The sequence below is a fragment of the Phlebotomus argentipes genome, unplaced genomic scaffold, assembly GCF_947086385.1.
Source record: "Phlebotomus argentipes unplaced genomic scaffold, Phlebotomus argentipes genome assembly contig_35, whole genome shotgun sequence".
NCBI classification, from domain to species: domain Eukaryota; kingdom Metazoa; phylum Arthropoda; class Insecta; order Diptera; family Psychodidae; genus Phlebotomus; species Phlebotomus argentipes.
In genome coordinates this window covers 176,065-193,754 of record NW_026776193.1, presented here as the reverse complement: position 1 = coordinate 193,754, position 17,690 = coordinate 176,065, and the positions used below count along the sequence as shown (strand labels likewise).

The following is a 17,690-nucleotide window of genomic DNA, read 5'->3' as shown; positions in this document are numbered from 1 at the left end:
GTGTGCGTTGAGTAATTTCTGTGGAGGTTTTGCGGTGATTATGGATTAAATTGGTCAGCCAGAGAGGCGCACAAAACTCGCTGCTGTGACCGTACAAGAACAACCTTCTCCCCAGCTTTGGATAAATACACACACACCCAATTGAGTTCATAAAAAAGGTATTTTTCCACTTGCAAAGCCTCTCTAAAAGTCCCCCTATTTGTGCATTTTCTGTGCGCATTTTGTGAGACACTCAAAGCCCTCCAAGGAAGTGCAATCATTCCGGTTTGATACCTTTTGCCCTTTCTTTTGTTGCATTCTTCTTCTCTGTAGCATCGAATTGAATTACATATTCTCCATCCGGGCATTGTTCTGCGCCCCCCAAAGACGAAAGAGATCAATAGAGAGCGAGAGAAGCCAAAGAAGATGGAAAAACATAGTAGAAGAAATAGAGAGAAAATTCTGTGGATTTTATAATGAAAGGCATTATTATTAAGGCAACCGCAGGAATTTTCTTCTGCACCTTTTTCTGCACTATCACCACACACATTTTTGCCATTTGCGAGAAGGCTTGGCTGTGGCTACAATGTGGTTGATAAAGTGTGGAATAAAAAACTTGTGCACCTTTTGTTAAATAATAATTAATTAAATAATTCCCTTGTGCGTGCCGAGCAGCAGTCAATAGAGTGAAGAGATTAGAGTAAATGGTGGATTAAGAGCGTCGTCCAAGTGGATCACTTTAGAAATTGGATAAATCACCCATTATTTTCGCAAATTCACAACAACACAATCTCGATATTGAATGAACACGACGACATTCACAGTATCTTTGTAAACAAATCGTCTTCTTCTTTTTTTCTGCAATCGACGGAGGAAACGAGATGATCGCACGACGATGAACTTGAACGATAAGTTTATAGCGAAGAAACGAGGCAAAAGAGAGAGTCTGTCGACGTCAAGACGACAAAGTAGTCAACAGAAAAGCCAGTTCTTTCCCAAGAAATGCCAATTCAAACGGAAAACCTCTAAAAATTCTCCCGTTTCAGTGTCCGCCTTCTTTTTGCCACATTTCGTGAGGTTTTGAGTGAAAATTTCAACGAGCAAACGCACGAAAAGCGTGTTAATGCAAAAGAGTGGCGATGAAATTAATGCTTTTCACTCTGACTTTCTTCTCAGAACATTGCCAGATATTGAAATTGAGCTGAAAGAGCAGATTTTCTTAGCCTTGATCAATTTTTCAAGACTCTTTCTAATCTTTGCCAATCGAAATTTTTAATAAATCTAATCTAAATTGATATGCAAAACCTGCAAAACCAATTTTTTTTTAATAAATCCACAGCCTTGATAAGCAGTTTTTTGTGAGAAAACATGAATTTTGAATTAAATCTAATTGCAATCAGAAAACCGTTGCATGCAACGTAACCTTTAAGGGGAAGCAAAACGTTTTCAATGCTAACATTCAAAATAAACATATGTTGGTGAAAAAAAAACACGAAATATTATTATTTAATTAGTTACTGAGAATTTATCAAGACTCCAATTGTGCCTCAACTTCCAAGTAGAGCCACAAATTGCTTGCGACAATGCAATTGTTGAGTGATGTTGAGGCGTTCCACTTTTCTTCTCTTGCAAAGACACCCAGCTTTGGGTTTGTATTTCGAGTCACACACGTGAAGTTATCAGCTCGTCTTCGCGACACTCTCTCTGTCTTGTACGTGCCACGACTTGTGCCGCAATTTTTATTAATTGCCAAACCACAATATCGCCAGCATAATCGCCATGAATTATCACTGTGTTGAGTGGAGAGAGAATTTCAAGCTTTGAGGATTCTTTTTTTTTAGTGGCGCTCTTGTGTAACACTCAAAAGACTGTTGGGCAGAAACAGTCGGTCAAGTGAAGTGGAAATTTCTCCCGCGTGTGTTCACAAAATCGCGAGGAAAATGTGCGACCAGGAACTTTCTCCCTCCGGCGATCGCACAATGCCCCAAAGAGACTCTTGTCGTGTGCCATCAATTCACAGGCGCGAGAAGAGCGCGCGCACAGAAATTTGGGTCACATTTCCATCCATCATTCTGTGTGTCTAAATTGCGAAAATTCGGAAGTTTTCACGGTCAAAAGGCTCGAAAAGGTGGGAATCAATTAAGAAGGTATTTGTCAATTGCATGGGAGAATTGCACGGTAATTTATTCTACTGTATAAAAGTAGATATATCATTCGCATAAAAATCCCCCCGCTAATTGCATTGTGTTAAATTCCATCTTATTGAAGACCAATTGAATGGGGATCATAAAAGTAATTGGAAGAATTGACAGATTGCGTGATTTCTCCATTAGCAAATGCTAAAGAAGTCCAGGAGAAAGACAAACATTCCGTGATTTTATGTCATATTTCTCCCCATCATTTCCATTCCTCACATGCGCTTTCCAGACTTCATTCGTATCTCTCCAGCTGATTTAATTAATTGCTTAATTGCCACCCCACGCCAGCGCCATTGCATTATATTTAATAAAGCATGCAAAAGTGCTAACAACTCTATTCCGATGTTTTATGCGAAGGGTAAATGTGCCTCACTTCCGTCTTTTCCCAGCTTCTTTCCTCACAATCTTAAACAATTAAAAAATTACTCTCTCGTCTCTCGCGCGGATTTCATGAAAAATGTAAAGCAAAATATATTTTTGAAAATATAATTCAGCGACGAAAGTTTCTACTTTATGTGATTCATGAGAAGGTAAATAATTATTAGAGATTTCACAAAAAAAAACAGAGAATGACGCCAGAAAAGTCAAGGGGAAGATAATCTGCCAATATTTCTGTAAGAATTCACTTAAAACATCATTTAAGGGCATCTTTTCCGACCATAACCTCAAAATATCACTAAGAAATCTTTAATAACTCCACTTAAAAGCTTTCTAGATCACAAAATCAAATATTTTGATTTGCCAATGAACTCAAAGTTGTTGATTCAAAGTCAAAATCGGCTTGAAAGTTTTCTAAGCAATCATTTTTCAAGTCTAAATCACAATGTTTGAGGTTATGTTTGATCTCAGCATAATTTGCAATGTTTCTTAATATGCAAATGATGCAAATTCTGTCAATAACTAGTGAATCGATGCGCTAGAATGCGAATTGTTCTCTAAATCTGTCCTTGATTCGTTACATAACCTAGAAAAATAATTATTGTGATTATTTCTACGCAAAAATTTAATGAAATTTAAAGAATTGAGATGATTTGTTGGTAAAAAAAGCACTCAGGAAAGAAATATTGTGGGTTTTTCAACACTTCCACTTCCCAAGACTTCTGCTGAGCTGTACACCACTTCTGGCTGCATTTTCTCCCCCTTGAAGAGAGTCAATCTTTCGCACAAAGAGCGTGAACACCCGCAAAAGTGACTAAAGTCAGCGACTGTAAACACAATTTGTGCTTGTGTTTCGGCCCAGCGTTTGTCTTTACTTTTCTTGAGAACGGTCAGCCTCGTAACCTCGGCCAATGACCCAATTAATCCTGTAGGTGGCAAAAGTCTGCTGCGGAGAAATCACGGCTGATGCCCAAATTGGAGACAAGATTGTAATGAGAGAAGAGAACAACAAAAAAGTAGGAGGAAGAAGATTGTGGATGCGCTTAAGTATTCTGCACACGAAAATCGAGGCCACGAAGTTGTCGCCTTCAATTGAATTCTCATAATTGCTTCCTTCTGACTGAAGTTCAACGTTATAAGAAATCCAATTGAGGTGAACTGAATAAGCCTTCACTTTGTGCACTTTGGGAATCTTCAGTTCGAACTGGAAGAATGAAAGGCGATTTTTAAGTGTTAATTTTACCGGAAATTTAGAGCAGTTAAAGAAGATAAAAGCTATGAAATTTGCATTCCTTCGCTTATCAATGTTTGTGCAGTATTTGCGTCATTAACTTCAATATTAATCAAAGCTTGTGGTTTTTTTTATTTAACTCACACCTTTATTGAAGTCATAAATATTTGCTATAGAATTAATTCACTTCATTCACCACGAAATGACCCACAAATTGGACGAGACGAAAATATTTGCAGGTCGAAACGGCAATTTTTCAAAATTGCTTTCACGATTTTTTGAATTTGTATTTCACAATTATATTTATTTTTGAGAAAATTGCCATTATTTTCAGCAGTTTAGTTTCTCAGCTTATTCGTGGCCTGATTCATGGGCTGATTAATTTCGAATTAGAATATTTTGCTGATTGGCGGGCAAAAGCAGGAAAATCTGTGTTGCCAAAGATGATTGAGAATTTTCGTGGAAGAGTGTGAGTCAGACTCTGATTCTTGGCTGTTCCGAGTCAATCATTTCCGGCTCCATTCTCGTTCACCATCTCGCTGACCATTTGTGTCTCCGATGGCTGGAGTTCGCGGTGCAGCGGACATCAGGGTCAGTGCGAAACACGCTCGAAAATCCGATTCTCTCACTCGCTATTTGCAATTCAATTCATTGTGCTGAAATGTATTTGCATTTCCGAAATGATCTCGTTTTCAGTCATTCGCAATTTTGAGCTTTCTTCGACGTTGTTTTCTTCCTCTTATTATACCGCGAAGATATTTCAATTACAATTGCGCGTCCATTTCCGCCAATTGTCAGCTGAAGTGTGTTTATTTTGGCAATTTTTCGGTTGACTTATTGAAATGTATCTCGCACTTCCTCTAAAGAAATGCCTCTTAGCGAAGTGTTTCTTGTCCTGCCATAGCCAAAGATACTAATGCGAGTGAAATTCATTCCGTCTTTTTTGCTGTTTCCTCAAGACTCGCGCGGTTAAGAGGAAATATGGTAAATATTTGGCACTTTTTACCTCAGCGCGCTCTGTTACTAATGAATTCCACTGTGTTCACACCTAAATCACTGTCCATCAGCAGCTATGAGAGGTGCCATTTTCAATGCCCGCGGGAACTGAAAGTGGCAGTGAAAATTTTGTATGCAATTGAAAGTTTTTTCTCTCTCTCTTCTTTTTATCTCCCACAAGTTGCGTGAATGGAAAAAATTTGAGGCTGTGCAGAAATACTTGATTAGCATCGCAAGAGATGATGAATCAGTGAAAATTTATAACACTTTGTTGAATGTTGATTTTATTTTCCATTTGATTTCATAGTGAGTTCAGCAATCAATTAAACTGTTCTCAAATGATACGCACTCGCGGGATTTTTTTGCTGTATTTTCTTTTCCATTCGCCAGAAGATGAAACAAAGAGCTGAAGAAGGAGCGAATTAAACTGAGATGTGAATGGAAATGAGACTCATTTGAATTTCATTGAAATGAAGACATTTTGTGCAAATTGGGCGAATAATTTGCTCCCTCTAATTATAAAGACAACAGCCATTTTAATATTCATCAATCACGACCACCTATGAAAGTTTTTTGCTGTGAAAGAAGTGCCTTTTCGCGTTGAAACGCGATGGCTTTTCCCGCCAAGAGATTCCAATGAAATTGTTCAGTGATTATCGTGATTATAGACAGTCGTTGTTCAATGAATTTGTGAGCAAAGAGTCGAAAGTTGGAAAGTAAATGTTTTGTAATCATTTTTAGGGGGAAATTTTGAAGGGTTTATTTTATATATAGCGAAAATAGTTTCAATCTTTGAACCACATTTTTCTACCATTACGAATCTCATCAGTGATAATTTGCTGAAGGAAAAACAACTGTGACCTTAACGGTTTCATTAACTCGAAGGAAATCTCTACGATTTTCCACCATTTAAAGTCTCTGACTCATGTTTTTTTTGGTTTTGCGCGCGCGTGCAAGAAAAGCAACGCAGTGAGTCAGAGAATGGCGCGAAAAGTTCTCACAATTCATTTCCATCTCCCCCCCAAGAAAGGAGATATGTTTCATTGCGGTGGGTTGTTATTTTCTAAGCTGGAGAAAACTCTCTTTGTCTTCTACATTTAACCCTATTCCCATGCAAAGCGCCTCGCTGCTGCAGATAATGAGATTTTTATATAAAAAACACAATGATCCTAAACACCATCATCTTCAGGCGGTGGCGGCGGCGAGAGAAAAGACACGATGCTCAGTGGAGCCAATAAATGCAAATGAGCTCCGAAGCGATCACTCTTATTTTCATCTTCAATCCCCAGAAGCATGAATAATTCACCCGCGAAACACGATTGTGTGACGCGCAATTTCTTCCAAATTTCCGTTCGTTCTGCCCAAAAATCATGTGACTTCTCTCGACATTCAATCCTCGAGCATAACATGTTTACACCAGGCGATTGTGCGGTTATACAAGACGCCAAAATTGATTCACTAGCCTAGAGAGGGAATTTATGATCGTGTGAAGTTGTTCATATGTGGAAAAAGGAACGCGCCATTAGTCAGCGGAAAAGCTTTTGCAAATCTCGAAAGAGATATTTCAGTGAATTATTTCACAAAACACCCCAAAATTTCCCATGAAAAGCACTCAAGGCCTCCCAGAGTCTGCAGAGAGCCGAGATCTCTCATTGTCTAGCCACGAAAAAGTGGCACCAAACAGTCCCAGATGGTCACGATCGTCGAGTCGTGCCTCTTGATTATAATTAAGCGATTGGCGCAATAGCACGCCAAATTGCTGTGCGCTCAGACGAATATTCTTGAGCCTTCCGCGAGTCAGAAGAGGGCAGAAAAGTGAATCTGATGGGAAGAAAATGAGAAAGTTACCCAGAGGAGTTTCACTTTGATGAATGGGAAGATTCACGCAATGCCATTCAATTGAATCCCACCAGAGCGATGCTGAGAAAGTCTTATGTTGGTCAGGCATCGAAGAAGAAGAAAAAGGAGGGAAAATTGGGAGCGTCTCAAGACGCGCAACTATAGAGAAAGAAATCCTCCAGGAAGTGCGGCGCAACGTGTGACGCAATTTCACTCTCCGCTTCACACAATGCAATTGACTAACACCCTTCCCTTCCTGGGCTGTCTTGCAGGCCATGCTCAGAGGCATCATCGCACTCAGCGTCCTCGCCGGCCTGGTGACGCTGGGCGCCGGACATGGGCGCATGATTGAGCCGCCGAGTCGAGCGTCCGCCTGGCGATACGGATTCAACACGCCGCCCAATTACAACGACCACGAACTCTTCTGCGGCGGCTTCTCGCGCCAGTGGCAGCGCAACGACGGCAAGTGCGGCGTCTGCGGCGATGCCTACGATCTGCCAGAGCCGCGCGACAACGAGCTGGGCGGAAAGTACGGCCAGGGCGTCATCGTGAGACGCTACAATCCCGGCTCGGATTTCCTCATTCGCATCGAACTCACCGCCAGTCACTGGGGCTTCTTCGAGTTCAGACTGTGTCCCGATGCGGCCGGCAAGCAAGACTGCCTGGACGAGAACGTCCTGGAGATTCTCAGCGGTTCGCCAGCTGTGCTGAACATCGACGATCCCGCCACGCGCTTCTATCCCAGGAATGGAAGCAGAGTCTATGAGATCCGCGCTAGACTGCCAGAAGGTGAATATATTTCAAATCCAATAATTGCCTATTATGTCACGATGAATGGAAGACTTTGTCATTCCTCATGTTCCTCGCGAGCTGGACAAAGAGCCATTCTTTCTCAACTTCTTCCCAAGATTTTTGGCACCGTTACTTTACTTTTGGTCATTTTGCTTTTCAAGCCTTGTCTCCTGAAATTTACGTTTCCTTCTTGTCAAGAATATCACTCAGATACACTCTAAACACTCTGAATTAGTCTTATGAATCCATAGCCAAGCCAGAGCTTCTCGATAAATCTTAAGATTAAGAGGTTTGAGAGAGCTGAGCGCCTGAGAGTATGCAGAACTAATTGCGCGGGCTTTTTTCCCTCTCGGCAGACTTGAAGTGCGAGAGCTGCCTTCTTCAGTGGATTTACGTGGCGGGAAACAACTGGGGCATGTGCGAGAACGGCACGGGCACCGTGGGCTGTGGTCCGCAGGAGCAGTTCCGGGCGTGCGCGGACATCAGCATCGGCTACGGAGCGCCGCCGCCGTCGCTGCGCCCCATCCGACCGGGCACGAAGACGACGCCCAAGACCAAGATCTCAGAGGCCACGCGCCTCCCGCCGTCAGGAGCTGCCGACGAGCCACTGCCCGAGGGCCCCAAATACATTGGCGCCCTCATTGCCATCGTGTCGCTCCTGCTGGTGCTGTGCTGCCTGGCGGTGGTGTATCTGTATCACTATCACGGCCAGAGGATCAAGCACCTCATGCGGTGGCAGCGCACGAAGGCGCCTGCCGCACCGTCTCACCTCACCTCCGTGGAGTCCGTGCCAGTGCCGCCGCCCAGGACGAAGCGACAGAGCCAGAGCGGCGCCGAGATCGACGCGCGCGAATCGAGCATCCTCACGGGGAGCAACTCCCCGCCGCCGGGGCCGCGCAGCGGGGGCACGAGGCTGCTCAAAGTGTCCCCCGAGTGTGCCTAAGACATTCCAATTCCTCCCAGCAAGAAGACTCAACAGCCACTTGTCCAGCGAGTGCGCTTGTGTAATAACTAAGTGAACGACAAATATCATTTTAATTACTTCCACAAATATTAATTACAATGGAATTTGTAGGTGGCGAAACTTCCCTCCATTTCTCTTCCACGATAGAAAGAGAGAGAGAAAAAAAGAGATTTTCCCTTAACAAATTGGTCGAGTGTTGAGCAGAAATTGTCTAAAGAAAGTCATTTTGTGATTTTATTTATTTTATTTTCTGTATGAATAAACTATTTCTCAGAATAGCAAACGCTCTTATCTGTCTTGGGGGCCCTCTCTTCATCATCCTCAGCTGGCAAATGTCACATTTCGCACTTACGTAGCTGCCGAACAAGTATTCAAATGTGATCATCGTAACTCTTTTTGTCTAGCCTCTTTGGATGTTTTCAGTCAATATAATTTCAGCGCTTTGGAAACTCACGTTTTTTCCCCCCTTGAACGAAAGCATTTTCCCCACGTGAATTCATCAGCAGCGAGAGCAGATTTTCCAATTGCATTTGTGGAAAATCCTGAAGAATGGATTTATGCTGGAATCTGTTTATGTTCCAGTATTGGAATCTCTGGTAAGTATTTGTGCACGACATTTATTAATTATAGTTTGCTAGCGTTGCTTTACGGAAGGCGGGGCAAAACAATCATTTTACGCCGCATTCATAGCAAATTAGCCATAGGGGAAGGCCAGGCGGTTTGAGAGTAATTTGAAACACAGAAGGAATATTATCTTATGTAAAGATTACAAAGATGATGTCAAAGGAAGTCCAGGAAGTTCCTTGAAAGCAGCGGAACAAAGAGAAATCCACTTCAATATTTGTCTATGCAAATGTACTCTTCGGAGTACACTCACTGTCCCCTAAATCGATCACACCTGATCATTTGATCACTATGAACTTTGATAACTTCATGCACAATCGCCATCAACTCTGTCACTGGGAGAGAATCCGTTGGCCGAAGAGCGCGATGATGATTGAGTGCAAATGGCGCGAAATACCAGATCGCCGCCTGGAGTGCAGCCCAATCCATCTCTGGCCACTGCTGCTCCCACCACATCGCGAAGATGCTTCTTTTGCATTCCGGAAAGTTGTCCTACCTGGCCAGCGCGATCACCACGACTGCGTCACAGCGCGAGTGTGTTCAGTCGCCGTGGTGATCGCGTCGCACGCTCGTGTTGGTCTCTCGCCTTGGCTTTCGGAACTGTGGTCTTCCCCGTGCGCGTGTCGGTCCGAATCAGGAGGTGTGGAGAGGTGGTGGACACCAGAAGCATGACCCAAGAGATTTCGCTTCCTCCCAAAATACCCAATTAGTCTGCTCCAGTCGCTCCGGCCGTGAGCATGCTTTTCTGAGTGCCCCTCCGCAGTGCCGAGCTGCGTCGCAAGTCTCAAGTGGATAACAGGTTTTTCCTCTTCTCAAGTGCTTCTGTGCTCCCCACAAAGAAGTGTGGAAGAATAGCTCGTTGTACATTTTGGATAGAGAGACAAATATTCCGCATTTCAACCACAAGCACAGCCATTTAGAGACACTCGTGAAATTCGCACTGGAGATCGCTATGAACTCACTGTGGTGCTTTGCTATCTTCCTCACTGCCGCCACATCAAGTTCATCTGGCCAGGAAGTGCCCAGCACGCCGTGTCCCTCCACATTTCGCTACCAGTTCGATGGCGGCTCCGGCGAGTGGATCGGCATCGGCAGAATCGCCAACCCGCCCGTCGGCGAGGACATCATGCTGTTCGTCACGCTGTCCGTGGGCACGCAGCTCACGTCCTCCTACGTGGGCGAGGTGAAGATCCTGGGCCAGCCCAGCGAGATCGCCAATCGGATATACAGCAACCAGCCGCTGAACTTCGAGGTGCGCTTCCCCATCCAGAATCCCTTGCCCGAGGTGTCCTCGATCACGGTGAACGAGAATGTGATCTGCCGAGCGGAATACAGTGAGAAATCCCCTGTCCAGCCTCCCCGTTCCCCTCTCAACCGACTGCCTTCTCTCCCCCCGCAGCCACACAGTACGAGTTCACGACGAAGATCCGACTGCAGTACACCTTCAAGCCACAAGGAGGACCGGTGCACCTGAGCCAGACTCGTCCCAGCTACAGCCAAAACCAACAGCCCAACTACAACCAAAACCAGGCGGGCATCAATGCGGGCCTAGATCTCGGCGGTCTAGACTTCGGATTGGGCAGTCAGCTGCCCTTCTCAGACGTCTCGCTGGGTCCTTTCCAGCTTGGCGGAGACAATTCCCAATTCTCCTCACCGGAAGTGCAGCAGCCGCCGCAGCAGCAACACCATCACCATCAACAGGCGCCGCAGCCGATTCCTCAGCCACAGCCAAGACCCACACGACCGACACAGCCTCCACAGAGGCCACGACCTCAAAACACACCGTCGTCCATTGATAACAAAGACAGGTGAGTGCCACGCCCACTCGAAAGGCCCGCCCAGAGCGCGAAAAGATGAATGAACTGAAGTGGCACGCGACTGGGAAATGCCCAAATGCTAATGTCTGCACTTCAACTTCACTTTGCAAATGGGTTTTCTAGTGTTTCGGGTTTAAAGGTGGGAAATTAGAGCAACTTTCGCTAATTTCGGCTCACAGTTTATTCTATCCTTTTCTAAGCGCTTTCCTGAGTTGAAACCTATTTAAACTGTATGAAATTCTTTCGCAGTGGCAGTTCTTCGGTCGTGTGCGGGAAACCAGATCCTCTGGCCACGTTCACGCCGCTCATTGTGGGCGGAACGGCGCTCCAGCGAGGAACCTGGCCCTGGCTCGTGGCTGTGCACGTGTACAAGGAGCACACGCTGGCCTTCCAGTGCGGTGCCACGCTGATTTCCCAAAAAGTGGTCATTGGAGCGGCGCACTGCTTCGCCGACCGCAATGGCCAGAAGCTGAAGACGGAGAACGTCGTCCTCATCCTCGGGCAGTACAATCTCAAGAGGCCCCAGGAAGAAGGTGAGAGAATTACCACACAAACGCACACACTCTCTCAAGTTGCGTGATTCACTGTTTTGTTGACCGATATCGCGGGGAATTCCAAAGGCACTTAAGTATCGGAGCACTGGAGAATTGTCGCTTGTCAATTTTACCATTGAAGTTGAAGCTGAAGGGTTTTGCTTGCAAAAACAAAACGGTTCGGCATGTGAACTTTCCACAACAGTCGAGAGGGCCAACAAAGTTATTTTTGGGGAAATTCGCCAGCACTTCATTAAAGTTGTAATCATCATGTTGATGTATTCATACAAAACGAGTCTCTTTGGATCAATCTCTGTATAGATAGAGAGACTTAATATTCAACACCAGGTGAACTAGAAAAAAAAAGAATCTATCGCAAAAATTTCCTGGGGTTTCCAACTATGGCTTATAATGAGAATCAATTTAATGTGACATTTTTCCGGTATAATATTGATTACATTCTCATGGGGTGATCTTATAAATAGGCCCAAGAAGAGGGCAATTTTTGTGTGTGAGCGAAAGAGAATAGCAGTAAATTCTGTGTGTAAACATGGCACAGATGGCAAATTTCACCTGAAGAATTTCTCTCTCTCGGCAGGCTCGCAAATCGTCTATCCGGAGAGCATCAACAACCATCCGCAGTACATGAGCGCCCACAAGATCGACTCGGACATCTCGGTGGTGGTGATCGCGCGCCAGGTGGAGTTCACGCAGTTCATCCGGCCCGTGTGCCTGTGGAGCGGGCCGCAGACGCAGGACGCGATCGTGGGGCGCGTGGGCGTGGTGGTGGGCTGGGGCCGCGACGAGCACGGCAACGTGAACACGCCGGAGCCCAAGAAGGCCGAGGTGCCCGTGGTGTCGGACGCCACGTGCCTGCGCAGCAACGAGGCCTTCTCCAAGATCACCACGGACCGCACCTTCTGCGGCGGCTGGCGGAACGGCTCCGAGGGCCCGTGCAACGGCGACTCCGGCGGAGGGCTGATCTTCGATGTGAACGGGCGCTGGACGCTGCGCGGCATCGTGTCGGCCTCCCTCTCGGACATGCTCACCAGCTCGTGCAATCTCAAGGAATACGTGGTGTTCACGGATGTGGCCAAATACTCAGATTGGATCAGGTCGTTCTTATAGCGGCCGCGGCCATCCTCAAGTCACGTCGATACAAAGACAATCTCTTAGAAGGAATAAATTTTTTTTTGATTAAGTATTAAACTCTCTGCGAGTGTTTTGGGATCATCTCTCTTGACACGATTGACGCGCGCTGTTTGCAAAAACCTCAATTGATGTCCCGGAGTGTGAAGTGGAATTTCGGAGAGAAAGACTTCAACGCGCGCTTAGGTGACGAACCCCATCATTTTCTGCCAAATTTAGCAATTCCGTTTTGGGACAAAAAGCAATGTTGGAAATTTGATTTGAGAAATATTGCGATGATCGCAAAAAGAAGTGCTACAAGTTTTCATAGAAAATCCGCGCTATCCAAGCAAAAACACACGAGTGGAAGCAATGCAGATCAGCTTGTGAGCTTCAATGATTTCTGCACGCATTCGGGAATATGACAAAGTCGGTGAGATGAACTGAAGTTGTAAGAAACATTGAAGAATTTCACTAACCAAAACACAGTGAACAATTGTAATTGGATTTTTAGGAATTTGCAATACTTCTTTACTGCATTATCATACTTAAAGTTGAAGTGATTAAAGTTATCGACACTTACCGAGTCTTATCGATAAGAATTGCGTGCAATTAACTTGTTTTTAACACATTTTCAGGGAAAAAATAAGACTAACATGGATTAATATTAAGTAATTAGTCTTCAGACTGTCAAATTTAACTATTTTTCCCTTAAAATTATGCTACAATTTAGTGAAAATTCACTGTCGATAACTTGAATCCAGAAAGAAGCAAATGTGAAACTCCTTTACATTCATTTCCTGGTCAATTTTCTTATTTAGAAATGATTTTAAATTTTCCATCAAAGATTTAGGACTCCTAGAAGAAATTTATTCATTCAGTTTTATGATTTTTATGATTTACACTTCCTCTCAACCTATTTTCACAACGATGCTTTTCTTTCCGATCACAAAAGTGAGGCCAATACGAGAATCAGTCAGGAAACTTCTCAGCTCAGGAAATACACTCAAATACTATCGATTGGCTTTGTGTTAATATTTTTTCAAAGACTTTATCAGACAATGTCGAAATGTGCCGCATATTAGCAAAGCAATATCGCTTCCACAGGCACAGAAGTATATAAAGCCCGAGGTGTGATCGTGGTTGTGGCATGCGACCAGGCGATGTTTGAGTGTCTCTTGGAAGAAGAGGAGATTGTCATTAGTATTTCCCCCACTGTCACCTTCTCCACTTCCAGACACTCGTCACGCACCAACTGGACAAGTTCTCATCAGTGATTTCTGCACCTCCGGCGGCTGCGCATGGACTTCTGCCCGCTCGAGACACCATTTTCCGGCTGTGCGACGCATCGCGGATCAGTCCGTGGCAAAATATATTCCCCGTGTTTCGTTATTAATCATCAATTCAGTGCCGTGACAGAAACTATGAATAGAAAGAGAAGACACTTTGTGGCTGAAGCGAAAAATTCCCTGTGATTCAAAAGCACAATCAATTAAATTCCATTAGAGACAAGATGATCACATCACTCAAACGCCTTCGCGTGCAAGTGGACATTTTCCTTGTGGTGATTTGTGCGCTTCCCGTGGTCAGGACTCAAGGCAGCTCACCCTGTCCGAATCTCTTCCAGTATCAGCACAACGGATACGAGGCTGAGGGCGCCCTGGAGGTGCCCGCGCCGCCCATCGGCACCAAACTCGAGCTCCACGTCTTCCTCACCGTTCCTGTGCAGTTGCCATCGGTAGCTTTTCGATTCTGTCGCACTCTGGCATTCCTCATTTTCCCCAGAACCAGTTTCCCATCTTTCCATCTTCTCTCTTTTCCCCACTTTGTGAACGCGATTCCTAGGCATAGGGGAGCGCGGGGGCCACTGAGCCCCGAAATTTAACACCACACTTTGGCGGGGTTTTCCCAGAACTCCAGTGGAAGGAATTTCAATTGCCCCAATCAAAGAGAAAACAGTGAAAATTTATTGTGCTTCAAAGCACATTGTGTTACCGAGTTATTCCAATAAGATTTCTAGCGATGATCTGAGCAAATTAATCTGAGCACAGATTTTTTAAGTCATTTTTCTACTTAATTGTGGGGTTAAAAGAGTTCCAAACGAAAAGTCATGAATTAAGACATAATGACCAGCTTTTATGCCCTAAAAGAGCATTAAAATTTCCTTGAGTTGCTCAAAAATTGGCGGTTTTTCTTGCTCAGTTGCTATTAAATCAACATTTTTAGCTTCCTTGAGAGAAGGATCGCTCTTTTCTCACTTGAGCCACTCTAGATCCAGCAGTGTGATCAACTGAGCAAATTAACACATATATTGAATGTCTTCGCGCCTTTTATAGCTTGTAATACACATCTGCCCCACGCTTCTCTATGACAAAATATGTTCATAAAGAAGCGCAGAGAGACGCATTTATTGCCAAAATACCATCAGCGCCGACCAGTTGGCGCGAAAACGATACCGGAATGATTGGTGTCCCTCCCAGAGATCGTCAGAAGCGTGCCAAAAGCGTCACCAAACGCTTTTTTCCCCCGCCGTCACAGTCTCAATACAGTGACGCACTCGAGAGAAGCCGCGAAGAATCAACAGCGGCGTCTGTGGCATTCACACGCCGTCTTTGAAAGTGCTAATAAAGCTCATGTTTTCTCTTGGGGATTCCCGCAATTGGTGTTTGAAGACAGTTCTTCATCGCTGCGTTTTCTCGTGCAAAATTGCACTTTGCTTTTCGATTAAGTGATCTTATCTGACCGACGATGGCAGCTTCGCGATCATTGGCGAAAAAATAAGCAAAACTTTTCACATCGTGTTGTGTTTATGGGTGGAAGAAAAAATCACCGCGAAGGCTTGGCACGTTTTTTCTGCTTGTATTTTGCGCGACGGTTGAACATGAAAATGATGCCACAATTCATATCCTGAAGATGGGCTAATTTTAGAACAGTTCGCAGAAAATTCAAGTATCAAGATGATCAAGACATGATCATTCAAGAATTAACACTGTATTTACCAAGAAGCTTTCATTCATCAGCTTCTTCAGCTGTTGGAACTTCCCTTCAGCTCTTTCTTCTGACGTGAATCACTGCACGCGTAGAATTTCCGCGATTGTCACCAATTCAAGAGTGCATTCGTCAGTGTAAAAGAATCACGGACGAGTGACGTATTTTCCCATTCATGCTTAAAGTTCATCTCAAAGAAATAAATATAATAAATTGTGAATTTAGTGCGCATTTTCGACAGCGCTGATGTCACTTATTATTGGCTAAATTGTGTCTTTTCTTCTCTCTAGAGTTATGTGGGTGCTTTGGAGCTGCGTGACGCGCAAGAAGTGGCTTTGGATCGCCTGAAGAAGAGCCTCCCGGTGCGATATCGCGTCAAGTTTCCAATCTCAAATCCCGTTCCGCGCCTCGTGTCGATCACATACAATGGCAACGTGATCTGCCAAGGAGATCGCTCAAGATTCCCCAACAGAGGCTCTTACGTTACCAACATTCGCCTGGATCACACGCTCACGACGAGGCTCACGAACGAGCCTTACGATGACTATCCAGCCCGACCCGGCGGCGGTGGCTCTTATCCTCAGCAGGACAACTACTACAATGACTACCAGAACTACTCGAATCCGTTCTTCGGCCAGAACGACGCCTACAATCCCTACGGCGGCAACAATTTCATCCCTCAGCAGAGTCAGACTTCCACACAAGCGCCCTACTATCCGCCCTACCAGGAGCCCCACACGCAGGCTCCACCGCCGCCGCCGCCGACGCAGCGACCATCGAGGCCGTCAAATCCATTCCTGCCCGCCGCGAATCCCGCCCACACGCCCGTCAACCGCTATGGAGACGACGGCGTCGGCGTATGCGGCAAGATTGAGAGCCGCTTCACCATCACGCCCCTGATATTCGGCGGCGAGGAGTTCCCCAAAGGCTCCTGGCCGTGGCTCGTGGCCATTCACGTGTACAAAGGCGCCCAATTCTCCTTCGTCTGCGGCGGCACTCTCGTGTCGCACAACGTGATCGTGAGCGCGGCTCATTGCTTCATGGATGGCCGCGGCACAAACTACGAGGCGGCCGATGTGATTGTCTTCGTGGGGAAGCACGATCTGAGGAGACTCAAAGAAGACGGTGAGTTGGGAATGTTTGCACTAAATCAAGTGATTCAGATTGCAATGCGCGATGACGATTGGGTTTATCTTTCATCTCTCTGTGCAACTTTGACGAGTGATTGATTGATTGGACTGCTAATGATTTAGTAGCCAATTCAGATGAGAAGTAAATGTCGTCGAATGTTTCCACAACATTCTGATTATTCTAAATTTAGCACAATTAGCACGCAGAACTGGAATACCAGCGATGCTTCTTCGCTTCTTGAAATTAGTTGGGGAAAAACAGAAATGGACTTTTTTCTGTGCCTCGATAACATCTTTCACTATTTTCTTGCTCCAATCCTCGACGAAATAATCAATTTAGCGATCGCAGCGAGTCAAGTGTTAAAACACTTCGTGAAGGTGTTGTTATGAAGACAAGCGTTATGAGATGAAGATTAAACAAGCATTTGAATAAATTTTAGCCTCTCTGACATTGATTTTCTCCTCTGCAGGAGCCACAATTTCCGAGGTGCAGGACCTGAATATCCACCCGGAGTTCCTGAGCGATCCGCGAGGCTCCTTCGACGCCGACATCGCCGTGCTGGTGCTGAAGGAGAGCGTGGAGTACAGCGCCTACATCCGGCCCGTGTGCCTCTGGAGTCTGCCCACGGGCGAGGAGCACTTCGTGGGGAAGACGGGCGTGGTGGTGGGCTGGGGACGCGACGAGAAGGGCAACCTCGTGACGTACCTGCCCAAGAGGACGCAAATCCCGCTTGTGTCCACGCAGGAGTGCATCAACTCACGCGACGATTTCGCCACACTCACGTCGGCGCGCACCATTTGCGGCGGCTGGCGGGACGGTGTGAATGGGCCGTGCACGGGAGACTCGGGCGGCGGCCTGATCATGTACGAGAACGGCCGATGGCAGTTGCGCGGCGTGATCTCGATTGCCATCAAGCATCCCGTGACGGGCGTGTGTGATCTGCGCGAGTACGTGGTGTTCACGGACGCGGCCAAGTTCACGAGCTGGATCCGCTCCTTCATGACGCGGTAGCCAAAGCTGGGAGTAACTCTCGAGGCGGACAGAGTGACTGTCTTTCTGTCGATACTCAGGTGTAAATTCAAGGGAAAAAAG

General features: G+C 45.6%; 2 protein-coding genes across 2 annotated transcripts; both read left to right on the top strand.

Moving 5' to 3' along the window:
* The first annotated feature begins 109 nt into the window (after positions 1–109).
* On the top strand, positions 110–17,632 carry LOC132264465 (uncharacterized). The gene is made up of 11 exons (XM_059764684.1): positions 110–158; positions 6,894–7,410; positions 7,770–8,348; positions 9,402–9,535; positions 9,819–10,335; positions 10,401–10,809; positions 11,068–11,351; positions 11,950–12,466; positions 13,986–14,217; positions 15,758–16,592; positions 17,068–17,632. The coding sequence occupies exons 2-11, from the start codon at positions 6,897–6,899 to the stop codon at positions 17,607–17,609; spliced, it is 4,563 nt and encodes a 1,520-aa protein (XP_059620667.1). The 5' UTR covers positions 110–158; positions 6,894–6,896; the 3' UTR covers positions 17,610–17,632.
* On the top strand, positions 9,584–12,630 carry LOC132264447 (serine protease gd-like). Its single transcript, XM_059764663.1, has 4 exons — positions 9,584–10,335; positions 10,401–10,809; positions 11,068–11,351; positions 11,950–12,630. Exons 1-4 carry the CDS (start codon positions 9,954–9,956, stop codon positions 12,477–12,479), a joined length of 1,605 nt encoding a protein of 534 aa, XP_059620646.1. The 5' UTR covers positions 9,584–9,953; the 3' UTR covers positions 12,480–12,630.
* Positions 17,633–17,690: the final 58 nt, after the last annotated feature.

What these genes read in the sequence shown, in the direction of transcription:
- LOC132264447 (XM_059764663.1), top strand. Translation starts at nt 9,954, where the DNA reads ATGAACTCACTGTGGTGCTTTGCTATCTTCCTCACTGCCGCCACATCA. An exon ending in GATCTGCCGAGCGGAATACA is followed by an intron (nt 10,336 to 10,400) that starts GTGAGAAATCCC and finishes CTCCCCCCGCAG; the next exon opens with CCACACAGTACGAGTTCACG. An exon ending in TCCATTGATAACAAAGACAG is followed by an intron (nt 10,810 to 11,067) that starts GTGAGTGCCACG and finishes ATTCTTTCGCAG; the next exon opens with TGGCAGTTCTTCGGTCGTGT.
- LOC132264465 (XM_059764684.1), top strand. Translation starts at nt 6,897, where the DNA reads ATGCTCAGAGGCATCATCGCACTCAGCGTCCTCGCCGGCCTGGTGACG. An exon ending in GCTCAAAGTGTCCCCCGAGT is followed by an intron (nt 8,349 to 9,401) that starts GTGCCTAAGACA and finishes GCGAAATACCAG; the next exon opens with ATCGCCGCCTGGAGTGCAGC. An exon ending in ACGACTGCGTCACAGCGCGA is followed by an intron (nt 9,536 to 9,818) that starts GTGTGTTCAGTC and finishes CCTCTTCTCAAG; the next exon opens with TGCTTCTGTGCTCCCCACAA.